At 36.7% G+C, this 23,948-nt stretch overlaps 1 protein-coding gene across 1 annotated transcript in view; it reads left to right on the forward strand.

The window, feature by feature from the left end:
• The window catches only part of LOC129225256 (glutamate receptor ionotropic, kainate 2-like), a 276,786-nt gene that overhangs the window by 233,948 nt on the left and 18,890 nt on the right, over positions 1-23,948 (forward strand). Inside the window, exons 10-14 of the mRNA XM_054859840.1 lie at positions 1,389-1,592; positions 5,650-5,997; positions 8,051-8,269; positions 18,234-18,456; positions 23,399-23,664. Of these exons, the coding sequence (XP_054715815.1) occupies positions 1,389-1,592; positions 5,650-5,997; positions 8,051-8,269; positions 18,234-18,456; positions 23,399-23,664 (1,260 nt within the window). The remainder of the gene's footprint in view (positions 1-1,388; positions 1,593-5,649; positions 5,998-8,050; positions 8,270-18,233; positions 18,457-23,398; positions 23,665-23,948) is intronic.

Below are 23,948 nucleotides of genomic sequence, written 5' to 3' on the forward strand. Positions count from 1 at the left end.
TGTTTAGTTTCATTTAATTTACTTTAGTTTATTTTATTTTACTTATTTACTTTTTTTGAGGAACAAACAATGCATTATTTGCAAGGTTCCTTTTTGACTGAAATAAAAGGTGTACTACTTGCTAATCGACGAGCTGTCAACCTAAATATTTCAAAAAAAAAACTGCACTTCGGACATTTAAGAGAACTTAACGAAACGTTAAGTCGTCGAACTTTTTTCGACGACTTAACGAAATAAGGATTCAATATCCGGTAAAAACTCATGTGCTATCTGACCATAGTTGCTATTGAATTGGCAAAGGGCCACTTCAGACGAGTCTATCTGAATTAGGGGAGGAATGGAAAATTTTAATGCGCGTGTACCGTTCATTTTAATGTGACTCTGCTTAATTTAGAGGCTAACATACTCTTCTGCAAAAGCTGGCATTCCTGCAAACTAATAAATTCATACATTACCACCTGTAAACCGGATATTTGCGTTTCCATCTCATCGGTGGTCAGAATGCACGTGGAAATTGTGGGTTGGGCAATCTCTCTACATTTACATCGTTCATGGAAATCACAGGAAAACAGTTCAGAGGAAGACTAGCGTGGGAAGGTAAAGGGCAGTAACTGCAAATTTTTCGTTTTTATTTATTATTATTATTATTTTTTTACATTTTAATATCTTTTTAATTTTTGCATTTTTGTCATCCATTGTACGTTAGCTTTATTGTACAAGCTTGCTTATTTGGTTTCAGCTGAAAAAAATGGGCGAAAAAAAGTCTAATTCCCACATTTCCCCCATTGTTAGCATCGAATCTGCCACACATTTCTTCGCAATCTCGAAAACTCATTTTTGCAGATACTGCCTTTTACCTGCACACGGCAGAATAATTCTGCAAACGGTCACATTCACCAACCTAATTAAACTGCAATCAGATACCGAAGCCTCCTTCATCGAATCAGGTAGCTTCAATTGGATGTTTGGGTGTCTGCCGGAGATACGAACTGGTTGGTGAATATGACCGTAAAGCAACATTCAGACTGCGTCCGTACGGCACGTGAGCTCCGCTTTTTCTCCCCAAAATCAGTTTTTGGGCGGCGTTGCCATGACAGCAAGGGACTCGTCGACGGGACGAGAAGCCAGATATCTGACGTCTCTGACGTCCGTAGGGTTGGGAGTCGCATTTCATTAGTCTCCACGAGATGAGCGCGCTCTCTCTATTGGGTACTGACATGTGCTTTTCTCGCGTTCGCAATGTAGGAATGCTTCTCCCTTTTCGGAAAACGTAAGTCTGTCCGCTTTACATGGCGAACGTGATGTGCGGACGCTGTCTGAATTGCGCTTAAGTATGATGTTGCAAAAAATATCCTCCAACTTATATTATTCACTCTCTCTCTCTGAAGTCGACGCCGTACGTGATGGTGCGGGCGGACCGCAACCTGACCGGCAACGACCGCTTCGAGGGCTTCTGCATCGACCTGCTCAAAACGATCGCGGACCTCATCGGGTTCAGCTACGAACTCTACATCGTGCCGGACAAGAAGTTCGGAGCAGAGAACACTACCACCGGGGAATGGAACGGGCTCGTCCGGGAGATCATCGACAAGGTGAGTGGGGGAGTTCTTTATTCTTTGTGGTACTCCCAAAAAATAACTATTGTCCTACACTGTTTAAAAAAATCCTGAAATTTTACTGTAAAAGTTACTTCCATCCCTGTTTCCAGTAGCTTTTACTGTAAAATCCTATTTTACTGTAAAATTTTACAGTGGAATAACTGAGAGTTAAAAAACGCAAAATGCGAATAACAGATTCGATCTCGGGAACTTTGGATTGGCAGTCGGCTATGCTATCTACCAAACGAGTTGGGACACATCGAATGAGGGGAAATACGATATATGTGCTGCGCACTATAAGTCGCGTGGGGTATCAACTGGCGCTGCAATCGTTTATTTGTTTGAGTACAATTTGCTGTAAAAAAAAATCTGTACTGTAAACACTCCATTTTACAGTAATATTTAAAACAAAATTTCCTGTAATTTTTTGCAGTTTACCCATTTTATACAATCTGAAATAGGTCACACACGAACTACAAAATCCCATTGCAAATTTCTACCTCACCATCTGTTTCTTTTTTTAAAACAAACACAATTTTTACACATAACAAGTTGAAGAATTTTATTCGTCCGCATTTGAGCAAACTGGCAACGATGCAAATGTCGGGGGGGGGGGGATGATTTTTCCTTACTTAAAATGCTTTCAACTTTTTTCCTCGTTTAGTAATCGCATCAGTACTTTTCTACTGCAGGTAGAAAATGTTCTAAGTTTTTTCTTCTGCTCTTTCGAATGATACTAAAATCGAAACGATACGATAATTATTTCGAGTAGAAAAATCCATTTTTGGGTCAAAAAGTTACATTTTGAGTAGAAAAGGAACTATTCATCGCCAAACGTTAGAGAACATTCTGGTCATTCAACGAAATAAAAATCTCTACCCTACAGCAGGTATAGAAAAATGTAACAAACTAACAACTGCAGTGTAAACTAAAGTAATTGAATAAAAATGATTATAGAACATAACTGTTTATATGTTAGTAACACAAAAAACATTGGTATTGCACAATTTTAAAAAATGTCCCACCTTAACTATACACTCAGGAACATTGAAAATAGCGCCCCAAGAAGGAAGCATTGGATTGAAGTTAAATTTAATGTACAGAATAATACAGATGAAAGATACACTTGATCCCAAAATCTAGACAGTTAAACAAATACAGTGCTACTTCGATAGCGCATTTGATCCCCTTTTGCTGCAATACATGCAGCAATGCGATCCGACATTGAGCTAATTAAACGTCTGATGTTGTTCTGAGGCAGATGAACACCCAAATTTTCAACAGCCACTTCTAAATCTTACACAGAGTAGCACGGCGGCATCTGGCGTTTCAGCAGATCCCATACATGATCTATAGGGGACAAGTTGGGGGAGCGGGCTGGCCATGGAAGAGTCTCAAAAGGACGTAAGAAGTCTTGAGCAACTCTAGTTGTATGCGGGGGAGCATTCATTATCTTGCTGGAAAATTGCTTTTCGGAGGCCATTTAGGAATGGTCCACAATGTGGTTGCAGAATGTGATTAACATAACGCTGGCACGTTAAGGTTCCACGTACCACAAATTGAGTGGATCGGCTATCATAGGCTATAGCCTCCCAGATCATTATGCCCGCTGTGCGCGTAGTGTGTCGTGCGATAGATTGGTTGGAGTGGTATCTTTCTCCAGAGCGCCTCCACATCCGTGCGTGGATACCGCCTGACCTCAAAATGAATTGGGATTCATCACTGAGCACCACCTTTTGTCAATCAGTGACATCCCACATCGTTCTGCCTTCGCCCCATTGCAGACGGAGTTGCCATGTTTTCGTGTTAAAGGGAGTACACGAAAAGGGTGCTTGTACAGCAGACTTACTTCCGCAAGACGTTTCGAGATGGTTTGGGGATCAAACGCTACCCCTACGTCTGATTGTATAGTGAAACGAGCCACTGCAGAATCCACGAGCGCTTGTCGCACGATCCTTCTATCTTCTCTCCTCGTAGTGTTCCCTGTCGCTCCAGATCCGGTTGTTTTTTTTTTTTTTTTTGCACGTGGGTACCATTTCATGTTTACTGCCTACAACAGTTTCTAACGGAACATTCCGAACGATTCACATTGGCAGCAGCACGGCTCGTCGAGCAGCCTGCAATTTTCATGCCGATGATCAAATCCTTCTCAAACTCGCTTAACTGTGAGGAGAAACGTTTTCTAACTCGTCTACCAGGCTTCCTTCACTCATTAAAGTTCTCCGACAGTTCGGATGTAATCGTAACGTTCACAAATCTTAAATTATGCACTAGTTTATACCTTTTTCCTGATGTCACCGATACTTAAAGGTAAACAAACGGTCATGCGCATTGACTCCAAACTTGGATCATTTGCATATCAGATGTCACTCTTCTTATATGCAAAATTTCGCGATTGTATCTTTCTTCTTTCTTGGGGCGCTATTTTCAAAGTTCCTGTGTGTATTTTGGTTCGTAATTTGATCAATGTAATTGCGAGTTAAACGTGAAAATATTTTAATGTCACTTTAAATAGTATTGATGAAAGGAAAATTCATGTTGTTAAAAGTGTTTTAATGGTTTTATTTGTAATCATTTTGAAGTAGATCTAGATATAGGTGTCTACATTTATTAGAAAATTGGTGACTAATTCTGCGATGCAATGTGAATAGTCGAATCTGGAAAAAAAAAACATGATTGGGCTTATCAGTGGTCGCCATAGCAAATCGAGATTTAAAAAGAGGCATTTATTGTTTTATGACTTTGCTTTCAAATTCTTTTCCAAGCCTTAAAACCTTGTGCGTATATATCCCTGATAATGGACTATTTTCTTCAGATAATTATCAAGAAATTGCTAACGTTTGCTCCCCTATTGCAAGCATGCAAGATTAAATCCAGCCGTTGCAATTGTAACAGGACAATAAAATACAAAGCATAAACGTTGCTCAGTTTCTGCGAAGCGATAGCCAAGGTTATTGCTATGACGAGCTTAATGGCTTCGGTAGAAGGCATCATCGATTGGACAGTAGCCCATTCGGAGATACTTTCCATTTCAGAAATTAATTGATGCTGACATAGAAATGCATACCTCCATGCTTTTGCTGCAAACGATTTCGCGAAATGTCCTTCCCCTATCACTTCCGGGTGATTCAGAATATTTTAAGGCGGCGTTGGAGATAGAATTCTTCAAAGGAAAGCATGCATCTGACGATGTGAAATAGTAATAATTGCTGTTATTAAGAGACACCACAATCGTTTCGTTCCATTGAGCAGCGATTTGTAACAATCAGTTATCTCAAAATTATAGCTTTTTCAAGTATGCTCTCAATTGCAATTGTTAAAATAATAAACTAAAAAAAATCACAGCAATTATTAAGGTGAGTTACACTAATTCGTGTTGGCCACAATTTCTAACAGACTTTTTCTTTCTTTTTTCTTAGGTGATTAGAATATTTCTTTTATTTATTCTATTATATAAAACGGAGATACACGATTTTTAGCATCGAAAGGAAACTAAAACTATAGTCTAGCAACTGCAAATTCTTAGATAAAATTTAATTTTGTGACTCGTAATAATTACTTAAAAAGACGTAGTGAACTAGTTATAATATTTTCTCTCCATTGAGAACCACTCGAACAGTTAAGGCATCACAAACCAAAACAATATTTGGAAGAGTACCAAAAAAAAACATTGTACAAACTCGTCAAAAAAATGCTTTTCCTGGAGATGCCCATCAGTGGTGTCGTGGCGCTAGCTTAGCCACTGAAATAAGTGGGTTTTTTTTTTTTTTTTTTTTTTTTTTTTTTGGAGAGGGGCTCGCTTTAAGAGGCGTATTTGTAGAACTGAGAGGTGTGTGAATGCTCTAGAGGGAATGTGTGCTCCTGATTCTTGTGTTCCTTGTCAGAAATTTTTATGTGATTTCTTTCGGTCACTCTAACGCTCTTAAATGAAGTAAATTTTTAATCAATTATCATCTGATTTTTAAAAAAAAGAGAAATATAGATAAAACACATGGCCGCATTGAACCGAAATATAAACTCAGCTGAAGCTAATAACACGCTCCCGTTACAGAACGCCGACTTGGCCATGGCTCCAATGACCATCAACTACGCCAGAGAAAGTGTCATCGACTTCACGAAGCCCTACATGAACCTGGGCATCGGCATCCTTTTCAAGCTGCCCAAATCGCTGCCCTCGCGCCTCTTCTCGTTCATGAGCCCCCTGGCGGTGGACATTTGGCTGTACGTGCTGGCCGCCTACGCCCTCGTGAGCCTCTGCATGTTCATCGTGGCCCGGTTCAGCCCTTACGAGTGGCAGAGCCCCCCTTCCTACTGGCCCGGCGGGGAGACGGACGTCGTCGAGAACCAGTTCAGCCTCGCCAACAGCTTTTGGTTCACTATCGTTACCCTGATGCATCAGGTGAGTGGTATACTTTTCTGGATATTCTCGAAGCACTTAAGGGCAGTTCATACATCGGCCGTCCGACCCGTTTTCTGACGTGATGAACTGCCGACGATAAAGCGTAATTCAGACATCGTCCGCACATCACGTTCGCCACGTAAAGAGGATAGACGTACGTTTTCCGAAAAGGGAGAAGCATTCATACATTGCGAACGCGAGTAAAGCACATATCAGTACTCTCACCCAATCGAGAGAGCGCGCTCATCTCGTGAAGACCAACGAAATGCGACTCCAAACTATACGAACGTCATATATCTAGCTTCTCGACCCGTTGACGGGTCCCGTACAATACGGCTTGCTGTCATGGCAACGCCGACCAAAAACTGGTTTTAAGGAGAAAAAAGTGGAGCTCACGTGCCGTACGGGCGATGTGTGAATGTTGCTTGTTCAGGGTAGCATTCACATACGATCGCCATACATCAATCACGTGGCTGAATTCATCCACCAAAGAGAAGAGCGCAATGTTTGGTGAATACCAATGAAATGCTGTCTTACCTTTGACACCCTGTCAGATATACCAAGGCTCTTCTGATCGAAACCGGTCCCGTCCAAGATGGTTTGCTGTCCTGGCAACCAGCAAGGAAAACCTGTTACGGGTGGGGAAATCTCGGCGCGGGCGTGAGGGACGGCCGATGTATGAACAGCCCCTTATACTGTATTCTTCGTTAAATAAACATGAGCAATATGTAGGCCCCGCATCCGAAACCCTGACTATTGCTCAGTTTTTAGACAAAAGATCATAGCTATTGCACTGTAAAAAAAAATGTGTAACCTTACTCCATAAAAGCGGTTGCAGCTTATCTGTCTCCATAGCAATGGAGTAACTTGACTGATAAAACTGGCGTACGCTCATATGTATGTATGAACGTGGATGTATGAACGCTCTTAACGTTACACCAGTTTTATCAGTTAAGTTACTCGATTGCTATGGAGGAAGCTAACCGCCGGAATAAGGTTGCACAAAGTGCAGAATGTTACCACCGTATTTACGCAGTAAGGCTACACAATTTTTTTACATTGTGAAACTGCCCTAATCACGCCCTACCTACTGACAAAAATAGTATTTGGATCTTGACTGACAGCAAAAGTGCTAAACGATATTTCAAAAACTGGCCCAAAATCTTTGACATCACAAGCCAAAAAATCATGAGACTTCTCTACGAGATGGTCAGGAAGAAACAAGTATGCCTCCAGTGGGTTCCATCCCACGTTGGGGATTTTGCAATCAAGATTGCTGATACGCTCGCCAAAAATGATAGTGATCTTCAGATGGACAATTATTGTGAACTTACTTGGTCCGTAATCCACTCCTTAACCTTAGACAACAAATACTCTCATTATGGCGCATTCCGTTGGCTCACCAGTCCAACCAAGAGTCCTTGTTTGTAAATGGTAATCGTCCTCTTCAATCGGACATGGCTCGATTCCGCAGGGGAGAAAGTGTTTGAAGTTTTTAAACGAGGAGAATATTTTCTCTCTTTGTTCATGTCCCTTTCCTGCAAGTCCTGCTCATCTTCTTGCTTGTGCTGGCGCCTTATGGAGGCAACTGTGCGATGAGCAGGATCTCATTTTCGAGGATCTAGCGCGTCAGAACTTTTTGAACCTGGTGTAGACTTTCCTACACCAGGGAGATAGGAAACAACAACAACGCATGAGCAATAAACTCCTAGAGAAATCAATAGTATAGTGCTCCGCAGCATTGATGGCACTCGGAGGAAGAGTCAAAAACCTCAAATTCGTAGAAAATAGGGTGGGGGGGAAATTGCTATTGGCAAATACAGATAATGGGCTCATTACCGGACAGTTTGGCACGAGTAAAATTATTTATTATTGTGATCAAAAAATGACTCGCCAATGCTTGATTATAGCAGCTTCACCTTTCTTGTTTCAAACTGATTATGAAGTTGATTCATCCAAAGACGAATATCAACAATGTTTAGATGCTTAGGTGGACAATACTTTTGTCCACAGATGTTCTCATGATCATAATACAAGGGAAAGTGTCTTTCAGGGCTGCGATCTGAACCCGAAGGCGACGTCGACGCGCATCATCGGCGCCATCTGGTGGTTTTTCACGCTGATCATGATCTCGTCGTATACGGCCAATCTGGCGGCCTTCTTGACCGTCGAGCGGATGATCACACCCATCGAGAGTGTCGAAGATCTGGCTGAGCAGAACAAGATCGCCTACGGAACACTGGAGGGAGGGTCCACCATGACCTTTTTCAGGGTGAGTCAGTCCTAATCAGGAAACGCATTTTGCAAACCCCTACGTCATCCAAACTACATCAGACATGCTCGAGGTACACAATTCATGCAACAGAATAGCCTCCAAACTATTAAAAGGGCTTCTAACATTTAAAAATTTAGATATACTGTCGGATTTCGATAATTCAAAGCTTATAACTCGAATATTTCTTTACCGCGAAATTTTCATCGGCTCCCAAACTCTTACTGCTAAGTGAACTTCCCATAGCTCTAACTACCAATAACTCAAATGTCTTAGCCGGGACTTCGAGTTATCGAGAGTTGATTGTTTTTCTTTTCATTTATTCAAGAGGAATGTGCGTCACTTGATTTCGGTTCCTTTTTCCAGCAGGGAGCAATGCAATAATTTAGGTAGCCTGCGTAAGGCCGGGCTCCATTTGACCGGGATCGGGATTAAAAGGGAAATGTTGCCTTTAATTAAGAACTGTTGACCTCAGTAAAATAGAAATTTTTAAGAATTGCCTGATGAAGTGTCCATCAACAGTTTCTAATTGCCCTTTTCTTCTACTCCTATACATATTCCTAATTTATATTATGCAGTGTTTTTTTTTAAAACTGTTCAACCTCTACCTGTCTTGGCCATTAGCCTGAATTGATTAACAAAATCTACATAAACTTGAGCAATGCCACGGGTAAAGCTAGTAACAACATATTTGTATCACGGTATAAATGCTTCGTTCTCATTTTGACTGCTTTGTTTGAAAAATGTGAACGAACTGCGGTTACACATAATTTTACCTGTCGTTTCAGCGTGAGTTAAACATAATTTTCCAAGTCAGGACTTCGTAAAATTATGTTTAAAAGTCGCATCAATGATGTTCAAAGAATAATATTGTCTTTCATTTTCGGAGCAATTTTCAGTTGCAGTTTTGAAGTCGGTTCTATTTTTATTTATTTAGTCATTTATTTATTTTCAAAACTATTTTTATTGCAAAGCTTCATCTGCTGGTCAGTGTCTTTCTTGATGCTGTAGAACAGCGGTTCCCAACCTTTTTCTCTTTGCGAACCCCTTGGAACAGGCAAAAAAGTTCGCGAACCCCCTGATGTTGAAATTAGTAACATGTAAGAAACAATAGAAAAACAGCATGTTTGCTTTCCATTTTTTGCAGCATTTGATTGCAATAAACAAAAATATAATTGTAAAATATCATTAAGTGCAAACATTAATAAAAAGTTAAAACTACATCTACAAGAAAAATTATAAACAAGAAGTTTTATAAACCAACTATTTTTTTTAAGCATACTTTAAATTGGGGAAAAAATCCTTAATGCGATATTTGTGGCTGTTTGACGGAACAAAGAAACTGAAAGTTTGGTTCAATGTCTGACAGTTTGAGTCTTAAATCAGGCTCTGCATTCAATCTGCTTCGGTATTTATCTTTGAGATAAGTATAGGAGGAAAATCCTTTCTCGCACAGATATGTTGTACAAAATGGTAATAAAATTCGAATTGCTTTTTTGGACAAAACGGTATAGTCATTTCTTACACTGAGCCAGAAGTCAATTAACGAGAGCTCTTTAAAGGTAGTTTTCAATGAATTATCACAGGATAACTCGATGAGCATTTCCTTTTCAGGTAATGTCAGGGTGTTCTCTAAGCATGGATTTCCTTCAAAAGGATTGCGTATCCAGTTGTTTGAGAGAGGGACGTTACGCCTATTAGGAAAATACTCGTCAAAAGTTAGTTCAAGATGTTGCAGATGTTCACATACATTTCTTTTAACGCTTTCATCAAGTTTCATTGAGTTTTCTGATAAAAAACTACTAAGAGAAGTGAAACAAGAAAACTCACCCATTTCCAGGCATTGGATCCAGAAATTCAATTTTTTTACCATAGCTTCAATTTTATCATATACAACGAAAATATTAACAACTGCACCTTGCAAGGATAGATTTAATTCATTTAATTTTGAAAAGATGTCGGCTAAATATGCAAGCCTTTGCATCCAAAGATGATCGAATATGCAAGTGGACAAGTGAAATGGATGATCAACAAAAAATGCTTGGACTTCTGACTTCAATTCAAATAAGCGTGTCAAAATTTTGCCACGGGAAAGCCATCTAACTTCTGTGTGAAGAAGTAAAGTAACATGAAGGCTTCTCATTTCCTCACAAAGCGCGTGAAATAGACGGCAGTTTGTGGTACGTGATTTTATGAAATTTACAATTTTTACAGCATCATTCAAAGTAGCGGATAATTCTGCGGGAATACGCTTACATGCTAATGCTTGTCTATGAATGCAGCAATGAGTCCATTCAATTTTCTCGTTGATCTTCTTTACTCGCACCATAAAGCCAACAAATTTTCCTGTCATTGATTTTGCACCATCCGTGCACACACCCACACACAAAGACCAATCTATTCCATTTTCTTCAAAGTAACTGTTGACCAGTTCGAAAATTGTTTCTCCAGTTGTGTTGGTTTTCAAAGGTTTTACAAATAGTACATCTTCTTTAATTGTATCGTTAAAAATATACCTAACATAGACAAGTAATATTGCAGCGTTTGCTACATCAGTCGACTCATCAAGCTGGATCGCAAAATTATTCTCTTTTATTCTATTCACAAGTTCTTTCTCCACATTACTTGCCAAATCAGTAATTCTGCGTGATACTGTGTTGTTTGATAGCGGAACCAGGTCAATTTTTTTGCTGACTTTTCTCCCAGCATACACTTAGCAATATCTTTAGCACACGGTCCAATTAAATTTTCTGCAATTGTATGTGGCTGTCCAGATCTTGCAATTCTATAACTGACTCGATCTGAAGCTTCAAGGGCCATTTTACTATCTTCGTTGGATTCTAACAGGAACGTAGAGACGCTACACTTTTTATTATATTCCAATTTTCTTTTAAAATATTCGATAGGTTTGTCCTTGTGTGTCGGATGCTTTGTTTCGAGGTGTCTTCTCAGAAGTGACGGTTTCAAACTGCTGTTCGCTAGAACTTCGTTGCAGAGAAGACAAAGCGGTCTAGGTTCAGACTCTTCTCCAGTAAAATAAAAGCCCATTTGTAAATAGTCACTGTCATATTTTCGCTTTTTTCCTTTTTTCTCCCCTAGCTCATTTTTCTGTTTAGTCGGGGGAGGCGGCAGTTCATTACAGCTATCTATTTCAATATCCTGTGTTGATTCGAAAGTTACTGCTGATGTTGAGGGTTGATCGATTGACTGCTTGTCCATTGTCGTTCAACCAAACTACCAGTTTTCAACCATCGATCCATAACAGCAGAAAGTTATTAAATCATAAAAATTACCAACACGATTATAACTTCACAAACAGAGTAGCAAGTTCACGTAGCAAAACCAATTGCAAACAAAATCACTTGTTTTCAAGCATCTCTAAAGTATCTATAAATACGTCTGTTAACAACTATTTCCCCAGAACTATGAGCATGCTGATGTTATATATTTTTGAAAACGAACAGATGGGTAAAATCCAGTAATAAATTTTAAGTTTGGAGCCTTTTGCTGTCATGCCTGCTATTCGATGACTGAATTCGGCGGAAATTCCCGAGTTATATTTCAACCAGATTAGAAATAATACCCCTATGATGCATTGTTTGAGAATTCTTTATTTTTTTCGACATATGTATATTATGTATATTGTTTGATTGACTCCACGCGATGGCCTTCGCGTCCTTCTTTATTGCGCCTCGCAATAAAGAAGGAAGGATATCTCTTTTTGTTGTCTATCGAAAAAAAAATGAGAAAATTTCTTTTTAACCAAGATCATAAAACCGCTGAAAGATTTTTTTTTTTTTTTTTTTTTTTGAGCTTAATACAAGAGTCTGGCGCGTTTTCAAATTAAAAAAAAATTAGTAACTATGTGTGCAAATTGAATATTTTATGATTTTTTACCAAACTAGGAAAAATCCACCATTGCACCGAAATTTTCGCGAACCCCCTTCCTGCACCTCGCGAACCCCTGGGGGTTCGCGAACCACCGGTTGGGAACCTCTGCTGTAGAATCAAGAGAAAAATATACTAAATATTAAATTCAAAGGGAATCGGAAGAATTTTCTTCTCGTACCTTTAGGCATTTATTTTTGATAAATCACAATAATATGATGGAAAATTAAGCTATGCATACATTCAGAAAAAGTAATGATGAAAGAAAAAATTGTTGTTAATGTTTTGATCTAGACCAAGAACCTATGATTACAGTGATTAGCTTTAATTTTTACAAAGCCTCATCTGCTGGTCGGCGTTTTTCGTGGTCCTGAAGAATAAAGAGAAAAAAAGGGGGTAAAATGTCTACTAGTACTTCCAAGTATTTTCTTCATTGAGACATTTTTTTTAGTTCCTTCATGAAAAAACACTGAAAAGGGAATAAATTGTTTGAAATCGGAAAATTGATTGCAGTAGGGGGAGAAAAAAAATCCCCCTTTTCATCTTTCTTACTCAACAACGCCAATCGAAATAATAATGAAACTCAGAACCTGATCCTACAGAAATTAACGACATGAAAATCTATACATGTTGCCATACCATCGGCTTTAGCTCCTCGTTACAATGATGATCATCGCATCCGAGTTTATTTATGGGCTTATAATCCCACTCTCCTGATATTTCCCGCTTTCTTTCGATGAGAAATATAAATCTTCATTAGGCATTAAAGAATCAGAGGGCAACTTGCCAGACGTCGAATCTGCTGCATGAAACTCAGTTTCGGGCGTTATTCCCTTGTTCCTTGTTCCGATCATTTAGGCGGAATGGGGCTCTTGTCAAGGCGGAAATTGATCCCGCTCCTAAGAGGACATAAAGTGTTTATTGTTATCAGTCTTATCTGTTCGTTTAGTGCGCTAATGTGACCTTATTTTCGGTGGTGGCTTCGAGCTTATTAGCTTGACGTAGAGAAATAGTCTATTCGTTTATTTCTAATGAGTATCTTAGTAATATTCACTACCGTTCTTTTCATAATTTAAAAAAAACCATAAAGCATGTCTTAATTTCTTGCCCTGTCTTTCTTTCTTTATTTTTTATTTATTTATTTTTTTTATATTTATTTATCTTCTTTTTATTTATCTTCGTATAAGAGTCCGTCCATAAATAATGTTTTGCGTTTTCGATCATATATGACCCACGTTTCACCGCCTCCCTTCCTTTGTCACAAAGAGTCACACTTCACCTTACCCTCTTCCCTAACCCTTGTCAAGTGTCAGGCTGTACTACATTAGTGTATTGTTAGAAAAAAAAATGTGTGATGTCACACTTCTTGTTACCGCCTCTCTCTCTCCCGTCACAATTTATCATGATTTCACCAACACCCCTCCGCTTAAAAACCTGACATCATTTGTAGATGACTCCTAAAGTACAATCAAAGGCCCTATTAGGGTGGTTCAAAAAAAAAATTTTCAGCTAGATCCCAGGACACCCCCTATTTTTTTACACATACTAATAGTATTGCTCTGTAAAAATTTTAACTTCTTACTCAAATTTTAAGACGGTGCTCAATGATCCCTCAATTTAATATCAGCTGTAGCACAGAAAATGCCAAAAATTTACAAAAATTTTATTTTCCCAGCTTTTTTTTTTTTTAAGTGATTATTTTATTGCAATGTATATGCATATTATTAGTGTATATTATAATGTGTAGCACTGTTTTTTCAGTTCAATGTATTTTTTTAGCCTCTCTCTCGATACGTTGGAAGTTTGGGGGAGGGGGTTGAACACCCTCTTTCAGTTGAAATAGGAATCAAAAATTCTTCCAGTATATTGCTATCCACAAGTGTAAAAATATTGAGGGGTATTTAGGGGGAACTTTTTGTACATGTATTTTTGAACCACCGTTGGCCCTATGGGTAGTCGAAGGCGTGGAGTTGGTAAAATGGAGCTAGCTCTGTTAGTATTACAAAATCCCTTAATACCTTAACAATAAGTGATAATCAGTTATCTGCGTTTGCCTCAGTCAGTTAGAGCTCTATTATATTATGACTGGCGTTCGCTAATTATATTCCTTATGTAATTGGGAGACAGATAGTCACGGGATCCTTTATCATTGCTTAAATAATGTTTTCAGAAAGCTTTGCTAGAGCTTTTACGAACGATTTTTATCACTCATAATAAATAAAATTCATTAGAGCTTTTTTTTTGAACAATCACATTGCTTATTGTTCTCTCTTGACAGTTTTGAATTCCTATAATTTTATTTTCCCCCCGCCTCCCTCTGCAGCACCACGGTCGACCAGCCTCACGGTGCTACTCCTCTAGCGAAAAAGTCTCCAGGTTGCGTCCATATCCTACACTAAACGCATACATACACACACCTACACACACACTTGCACACACAACACAAATACACACACACATACCCACACATCATGCCTGCACATAAACACACACGCCTACATGCATACACAAACTCGTGATTGCGAGAAACATAATTTGAACTCAAGATGTCGAATTTTGAAGAGAAAATTGCGTATCTGACAATCTATTCATTCCAAGGATGGTGAATCATTGACAGGCGTGCCATAGATGGCAGGAGACACAATATTTTGGGCATAACATCATTTTGCATTTTAGCTCAAAACTATGAAGTTCACCGTGAAGAAACAAACGAACGTGAGCGACTTTCCAAACTGATGAGTTGCACTACGCATCTCATGTTTTTATCAAGCAGGTGAAGATTCCGTACGCGAAGTGGGTGTGTGTCCCTGAATATGGACAAGCAAAAAGAAATATTTGATTGGTTGTTAATTGAAGAATCAGAAATGCAACTAATTGATTTCCAGTCTAGTTCAATACGGATTCAAAAATATACGAAAACAAGGAAAAAAATGGAATTGATTGAATACCAGTGTGTGTGCGAGAATGCGCAGGTGTCTGTAATCATATCTCCTCCAGACTGGCAATGTCTACCAAGTCAATACTGGTACCATTGGATACAGGACATACAGGGAAAGCCATCCAGTCCTGTGTCTTTCCTCTAAACCTTAATAAGATTTTCTGGGGACATCCTTACCTTTTGATGTCCCCAGGACATCCAGGTGTGTAAGCATTAATATCATCAATAGTCAATCGTAGCAGGCACATTGAGTCACCGCAAATGAAGAACGGGGATCGGCAAGCGAAACGAGCAGGGTGCAATTTTCTCTTGTAAATATTATCGTCTACGTTTTGTTCATTTTAAATACAATAATTATTTTTATTTAATTTTTTCTCTTGTTTTATTTTTTATTTCTTTATGTATCCATTTTGTCACTTTTTTCGGTTTAAAAATTCATTGTATTTGGTATTTTATTTCTGTAAATTTACGGAATACTATTAATTTAAACGCTTAGATGCGGAATTTATGACCGATTATTCTTTAAATTCTACTTAACTTAAGATTTTCCAATACGAAAGATACTTAAATAAATGTTTGCTTTTTTACTTGCTTCTCATTTTTAAGCTGATTCATTTTGTATACTGTGGTAAAACTTTGAAAATATTACGATTTATTAGTGTTTGTGATTCTTTTTTATCTATTTATTTATTTATTTTTCTATTTTTATTTATTTATTTATTTTGAATAATAATTCATATAAACTGAAAATCTGAAATATCAGAGTGAAATTTATGCAAAATTGTAGCTTTTAGAGGCGCGGATTAATCAACAACAGCGGATGGAAATGCAAAAAGAATACACACAAAAAAAAGCAAAACAAAACAATTTTTAAAAACCTCGCTTTAATCCTTGATTACGAAACCTTTCATTTCAAATAAATGCAATATTTGTTGTCACTATATTTTTTTTTATCACGTTTTAATTCAAACAAGGTAGTGAACCAAGAACTGATTTAATCAGCGTTAGGTACAAACCAAGCATCCCAGAGAGCACTTTAAATCTTAGAATAGAGATTTTAAAAAATACAGGCTGTCTTTCGGGGTATACAAAAAAAAATCATTATCACCAAATGCCGACCAGCTTCTTGTATGTTAACCATGTAATCTGTCAACGAGATGGATGAACTCTGTAAAAGTTGTTTTCCAACCAACAGAGTGTTGATGTAAGAAAACAACACTTCCTCTCTTCAATGCCCTTCTCTTCGAATATACATGTCGCGGGCAGCTCTTAATATTGAATAATTAATTGTTATTGTGCTAATAACTATTATTGTACCTTAATATTTTTAGCTGGCGGATTTTAAATTACTGATATCGCATGCAGTACACACGTCACTCAAAAACACGAAGAAAGCTCAGTGCAAAAAAAAAAGTCTGTAACAACAAAATAGTTTTTCTAATCGAGGATTATAGCAAGGTTTTGAAGCATTGTTTTTATTTATTTTATTTTATTTATTTATTTTTTTTGAACTTTTTTTTACTTGTCTATTGTTCATGCCCTGTAATTGTTTTGTCGGTGATTCTAAAAAAAATTCATAAGTGGTTGGGATTTTTTCATACATACGAGAGTCATTCAGTTATTGAAGAGATAAACTGACCTGGAGAAAAAACGTTTATTTCTACAAACTAAGACTTTTCTTACTTTTCAACATAATCTCCAGCAACATTTGTGCTCATATCTCAAAGGTTACTAGCTACATGAAGCAAAGAACCCTTTATCTTGGTATCGGAGCGAAATTCCCACAAACTTCTTGCATCCTTGTTATTCTGGAACTTCTTCCCACGTAATGTCTCCTTTAGTGGATCGAACAAATTGAAATTGGAAGGAGCTAAATCGGGTCTATAAATGAGATAAGATAGTACCACCCAGCCAAATTCATCAACAGTTTCACGGGTTAAATGAGCACATGTGTTGCCTTGCTGGTCTCCCTTAGGTCCATCAAGTTTCTCTCTCATTGCTAGCTCTCTTAAGAGTGGCATTTTGTCACCTGTGGCACCTTCGAAGTGCCATAAAGGGCCATAGGGAACCAAATGACACTTTTAAGGGTGCTATTTAGGTACCATAGAGAGCAAACTGGAACCCTTGAGGGGTGCCGCTAATCCTATAACCTTTGAACTTAAAAAGTGCCACATGCAACCTACAGTTTTAGCAGTGTACTATATACAGGGTGTTCCGTTGTAACCTGCAAGACCTTTATTTTCGCAACCGTTAGTCCTAGATGTATACTTCCAATCGCAAATATGTTCAAAAACAGATGCAGAGTTAAGATATTGAAAGTTTGAAATGAATATAAAAATGTGGCAAAAAATACAAAATTTAACTTTATGTACGGGTTTCAGGTCCCCTAACATGTATTTAGGGAAATAATCTCCATTGAAGAATAATCCTAACACAAAAAACTTGAAATTAGTGCGATCAATATTTCCTGAGATATTAAACGCAGCGTTTTGTGACTTAGACCGCTTTTCACTCCCCGTCAATAACATCTTTTGGGGGAAATATAGTGGTTAACAATGTTTAAAATATGTGTGCATTGAGTGGTTTTTCAAACTGTTAGAAGAATTATAGTGTGTTTTTGCGTATCACGGCATAACATTTGCATTTATTTTTGAATAGCAATGAAAAATATAAATACCTTGTTTTTCTTACTTTGACGACCTGTCATTCTTCTGAAAGGGCGATAAGTTCCAATCTCAACTGATGTATATTCCTTAAAACTTGAAATGGAATATCTCCTTGAGTTTTGGTCGCACAAATGTCAAGTTTTTTGTGTCAGTAATAGTTTTCAAAGGAGATTATTTCTCTAAATATTAGTTAGGGGACCTAGGGCCCGTATAAAAAGTTAAATTTCGTATTTTTTGACTCATTTTTATTTTTGCTTCAAACGTTCAATATCGTAACTCTGCATCTGATTTTAAACCTTTTTGCAATTGGAAGTATATATCTAGGACTAACGGTTGTGAAAATAAAGGTATTGCAGGTTAAAACGGAACACCCTGTATATGTGTTATTTCTGTCTCTGTTTCTCCCCGTTTTTTTTTTTTTTTTTTTTATACTGCTTATTCATTCAAGAAAAAATCACATCATCTTTTGCAGGACTCAAAAATTGAGACGTACCAAAAAATGTGGCGGTTCATGGAAAACCGTCCGTCCGTATTTGTGAGTTCGTACGAGGATGGGGTGAGTCGTGTTCTAGAAGGGAATTACGCCTTCCTCATGGAGTCCACCATCCTCGACTACAGCGTACAGAGAGATTGCAACCTCACACAGGTGGGAGGACTCCTTGATTCCAAAGGATACGGCATCGCGACGCCTATGGGTAAGAAACGGGCATTGTCATTATCAACAACCGATTTAGGAGTTGTTGTTTTTTTTAGATAACTTAGAATTCATCAGATCACAGCTTTTGCACTGAAAATGTCCTTTCTACCCCGAAACAGGTGCCTGCCACTTTTTATAAATGTTTATTTGAATTTTACCAGCTAAAGTCTAGGCGGAAAGGTAAGATTTGTAATGTAACTACGTGTGTTACCTCCTTGTTCTACGAAGCGATTTTGCAAGCTGTTAGTGTCGAGTCTTCTTGAGCAGATTCTGATGAAGATAATGATGAAGAATCTTCATCCACCTCCAACTAATCAGCAAATATCAGTATTTTGTCACGTGTTTGACTTATGTGCAAAGTAGAAAGTGCAAAACAATATGTAGTTCCTGTATCGTTCTGGTTCGAAATAAAACATAATTTATCACTCATAAAAATAGTGGAGGCATGAAAGTAAAGAGCAAAACTTATAATAAACACTTTAGGGTAGACCGAAGCACGTTTACGCATGAGACACGTCTACGCAGTGCCCTTTTTTTCAAAAGAATTGTAACAGAAGAGCCAACAGTCATAACATATTAATGCTGCTCACTCGCAATTATCCTCACAAGTTTCTGAGCATCAGTCTAGCTTCAATCTAGCATGCAGAAAGAATAATCTGTTTTTTACTAACTAAGTCGAGTAAATTTTGAGTTGAACGTTTTGAAGCTTATTGGGAATAAATAATACTTAGTTAAGAAAGAACAAAGATATAAAAAGTAGCAGAATTTTATCCTTTTTTGAGAATCGTGTTTGTATGAACTGAAATGTTTTTTTTTTTTTTTTTTTTTTCTTTTTTTTTTGCACGTTAAAAATAAATCCAAACTTGGAGACGGGGCAAGTTTACGCGTTAAAACGTGCCCTGACGTTTTTTTCCCTCCGAACTGTCTTAAAACTTTTTTATCAGGCTGTTTAGTTTTGAAAATCACCATTTATTTTTTAATTGAGTTAAAAATTCGTTATCTAATAGCTTACACTCATGTAGTGCTGTCTTTATGCCCGTTCAGCTTTTACTTTATGCACTATTCAGTCTGTAATAAATTAGATTTATTTTAGCGATGGTCAGTCATTATGTTCAAAACACTAACAGAACCACATTAGGTCGAAATTAATATGCGTAAACGTGTCCGTATCTGGGGCAAGTTTACACAACCGACATGGACTGAAAAATAATTATTTTAACGGTTAAAAACACAAACTGAGCAACAACTCAATATACCAATTTTGACTCTATTAACTGCTTCATATAACCGCAATGTCTAAAATTTCCTAAGTTAAAACATAAAATTTAAAAAAATAATTGAAAAAAATCCGCGTAAACGTGCCCCGGTCCACCCTATTATTTCCTTTGCATTTTTTAAAGTCACTGCTTCGCTTGCCATATAATATTGGCAAGAAAAAAGAAAACTAACAGAGTTTCAATAATTATTGTTACCATGTAAAGGTACAAATGAAATAAATAGTTAATATTAAACATTTCACTAACGTAAATACATCATGGAGTAAATACTAAACGGTACCAAAAAACCTTGACCTGAGTGTACATTTATTGCTTCAATTGGCGGCTCTAAAGTTTGGCAAAAAAAAAAAAAAAAACTCCGAAATCTTCAAAATGAAAATTGACGTTCGTTGGCATACACCCTGTGCTCTAATTTCTGAATTTAGATGAATCTAATTCTGATAAGACGGCTTCAGATGGGCAAAGGATTCCATTTGTTTAAGTAAGAATGAGAAAGCCGATTTTAATCGCCCGTAATTGTTATTGCCAATGTGCCAATTCATCCAATGTCATGTTTATTGTTATCAGCTCCAACCTATAACTACACTCTGCATACATTAGAACTATATTATATGTAAGATGACCCTTTTAGCGTCACATTTACAGCACAAGAAATTTGAAACTTGAGAACTAAAATCTTGTATTTTTAAGGGGTTACAATACCTCTCAAAAATGATAAAACGATCAAAAAAAAAATTTTTTATTGCTTTTTTCAAAACTAAAAACTGTTCTGAACACAGGGGAAAAGTTTCATTGCTTTAGCTCAAATATTTCAAAAGTTATGAGTGTTTTTAGGCCATGCTCGCTATGTGTTCTTATGCAAAATAAAAACTTTAAATTGCTTTTTCTCGATGATGGTTTTTTTTTTTTTTTTTTTGTGTTTTCATGTCATTAGAATCCCTAAGGATTTTTTTCTATTAAAGATACAGCTTTAAAGTAATACTGTTTGCAGTTTGGATAACATATTTGACAAAACTGTGCATTGGATAAGCATTTTATAAATTACTCAAATGTTTAGAGCATGTTAAACCTTTAAAAACCAAAATTTTTTTTTTAAAAAAACTTTGATTTTTTTACACAATTAATCACAGAAAATTTTCTAATAAACTCATAAGCAAATGAATGCACAGATTTTTAGAGGTGATTATAGTGATCGTTTAGCAAAAAACTTTTTTTTAATTAGTGCAAAAATAAAAAAGCCTTAGGGATTTTAAAAAATTGATATCTTCCTCAATTTTTTGAATTTTTAAAAAAAGTAAGCAATATTTTTAAATTTTGAAAATAAATTATAGCTTACGAAGTCAGTATGCATGTTATGGTTTCAAAGAAATATAAAATTTGCTTAAATTTAAAAAAAAATGTTTGAAAGGTACTGTGACCACTTAAGGAAACGATTTTGATGGCTATTTAGTTTAAAGGAAAACTTACAAGATATGAAATATTAAGAAAATAAATGACACCCTGTTACAGAGATAACGAGATCCTTTTAGTTATTTTAATTATAACTTTACTCATCATATTTTCCCATCACATAAAAAATGAAATGGCACCCGGCTCTAGTTAGGCAAATATATTTCAATTTAGAAGCGTGAGAATGAAATTTCATCTGATATGAGTTTATTATCGGGACATCTCCGACTGACAAGTACTTAATTAAATTCACTCAAACTGCTCTGCGGAACAATTCATTATCGGAGAGGGAAGAGGACAGAGAAACTAATATTTGCCAGCGACATCCGATTTTACCTATTTCTTGACATCGACTAACGACCTCCAGAGTAAGAGTATTAAATTTCCAGGGGGGATGGCAGATGACGTAATAAGTTGTCGGACGTTTGAATGACTGCAGCTAGGTTTAAGCAGGATATTTTCGAATTAAAAACTGACGTAATATAACAAGAAATAAAAATGTAGGGAATTCTAAAACTCTGGTTCTTTATTAATGAACCAATTATTATTCTGGGATTTAATTGCAATAAATTTTGTGATTTAATTTTCACTAATGGATACATCTATTTGACTTTGACTCCGTAGCCCTGGTTTTTACTATGAAATAATAATTGTTGAGATGATTCGTTTTTATTCTCATTCTAAAGTTTTAGTTTATTTACATTATTTTTGGCAACGGGAATTAAAGATAAATTCGGAGGGCTTTTTTCTCTGAAAGAAAGAGCTGTGCAAATGATTTTGACGAAAATTATTTATTTGAGAGGGCATTTTATTATTTTTTTTTTATTCATTTTCTAAAGTGTACTTTTTTTAATTTTTGGCAACGGTTGAAAACTAAAACACGAGGTGCTTTATTTTTACTTAAAAAGAAGAATAACATGCAATTTATTTTAATAAAACGTATTTATTTGGATGTGCTTTTTTTAAAGCGTATAAAGTATTTTTTACGGAGAAAAATATATTAGTTTTATTGTTTAAAAGGTGCTACTATTTTAATTGTTTGTTTCTTAATTTTTTACGTATATGTTTCATCAGATGAGCGAGGCATGTTATGTTTTTAGAAATAAATGTTTAATGTTGAAAAGGTATGTTTGACACAATTTGCACTTTTAGCCAATTAAGAGTATGAATGACTAGAATAGAATTGACTAGATGCTAGAAAGTTAATGTTGATAAACGGAAAAGTTGGCTCGTTTAGTTTTGAACGGAACTTCTTGTTCAATTTTGTCTTGATGCTTGATATTTCTGTTGCATGCCAATGAACCATCTCTACGCCATTTGTTTTGCCATCTAGATGGAAATGATTCAGGTCGTAATTACTTATTGTGGTTCTATAGGAAAACTTCTTGAAGCGTGTGAGCTACCAGAAGTGAATTTTAGAAAAAATGCTGTCGGTCTACCTAAAATAAATGCATATCATTTTAGGGCTGAAAAAAAATGCCTAAATAATGAAGTGATATTGTCAGAAAATTGCCAAAAAAACGTTGTTTACTATGTCACCAGGGAAGCTCTCTCATGAAAGACAGCAAGTAGAGTACTGTTCTATATATTAGTATGGAAAAGGTACAACTGGTGCAGAAGAGTCGTCAGTAGCGTTATAAAAAAAAATATGTGAAACGACTTTAGTTTTTAAATATACTTTAAATAAAAATTCTGCTTCATGAGGTTAAAAAATCGAAATTGAGTGAATAAATTCACCGGCCCTGCGGAGATCTTATATCATACTACATCAGAATATTTTTTTTTTCTTGAAAAAAGTCTTACTGTGTAATTAATTGCACCTAAGGTGGTGAAAAAAATATACATAAAAATTCAAAAAACAAAATTTTAAATCTTATTTTTGACGCAAAAAAACTTAACAGAGGCCTAAAAGGTTTTTTTTTTCGAACATTTGATACCAATGCACAATTTTTCCCACCACAGTTAATTACTACTTTTGAAAAGCGTAAAAATCAAACCCACCCTAGTGCTTAGCCTCTTCTACAAGCAGTATATTCAAATACCACAATATGACAATCCTTTTGGAGTTGTTTTCATCAAAATAATACTTTTTACTATATGTAATCCGAATTGCATGTCTTGAATTTAAAAAAAAAAATGCGTAAAAAGCAATAACTGCCTTGCCGTTCTGACTGTTATATCAAGGAAGTGATATAAATTATCATTTTTTCTCAGGTTCTCCTTGGAGAGACAAAATTTCACTAGCCATCCTGGATCTCCAGGAGAAAGGCGTCATCCAGATGCTGTACAACAAGTGGTGGAAGAGTTCTGGTGTCTCGTGCGCCCGCGAGGACAAAAACAAGGAGGGAAAAGCCAACTCTTTAGGAGTGGGCAACATTGGAGGAGTGTTCGTGGTGCTTCTGTGCGGACTAGCCGTTGCTGTCGTTGCAGCAGTCGTGGAGTTTTTCTGGAATTCTCGCAAGCATGCGCAGACGGAAAGAGTAAGTATCATTCTGTCTGTAGAGACGGGAGCTCTCTTCACACTGTACTGGCTCATTTTTATTGTTTTTAAATGCATTGTGATGCAGAGAAACTGTGCAAGCAGAGCGGTATATTATTTCAAAAAAAAATTCTAAAAAACATTTTGAAACTTGGTCTTCAAATATGGAGGAAAAGTACCACAGCACTCGTGACTGTTCAGTGCAGAGCCGTGTCCAAGGGGAGTGGAAACATAATAAAAACCAAAGAAATGTGTAAATTTGACTTAAAATTAACTTTAATGTTG

The sequence above is a fragment of the Uloborus diversus genome, chromosome 6, assembly GCF_026930045.1.
Source record: "Uloborus diversus isolate 005 chromosome 6, Udiv.v.3.1, whole genome shotgun sequence".
NCBI classification, from domain to species: Eukaryota; Metazoa; Arthropoda; class Arachnida; order Araneae; family Uloboridae; genus Uloborus; species Uloborus diversus.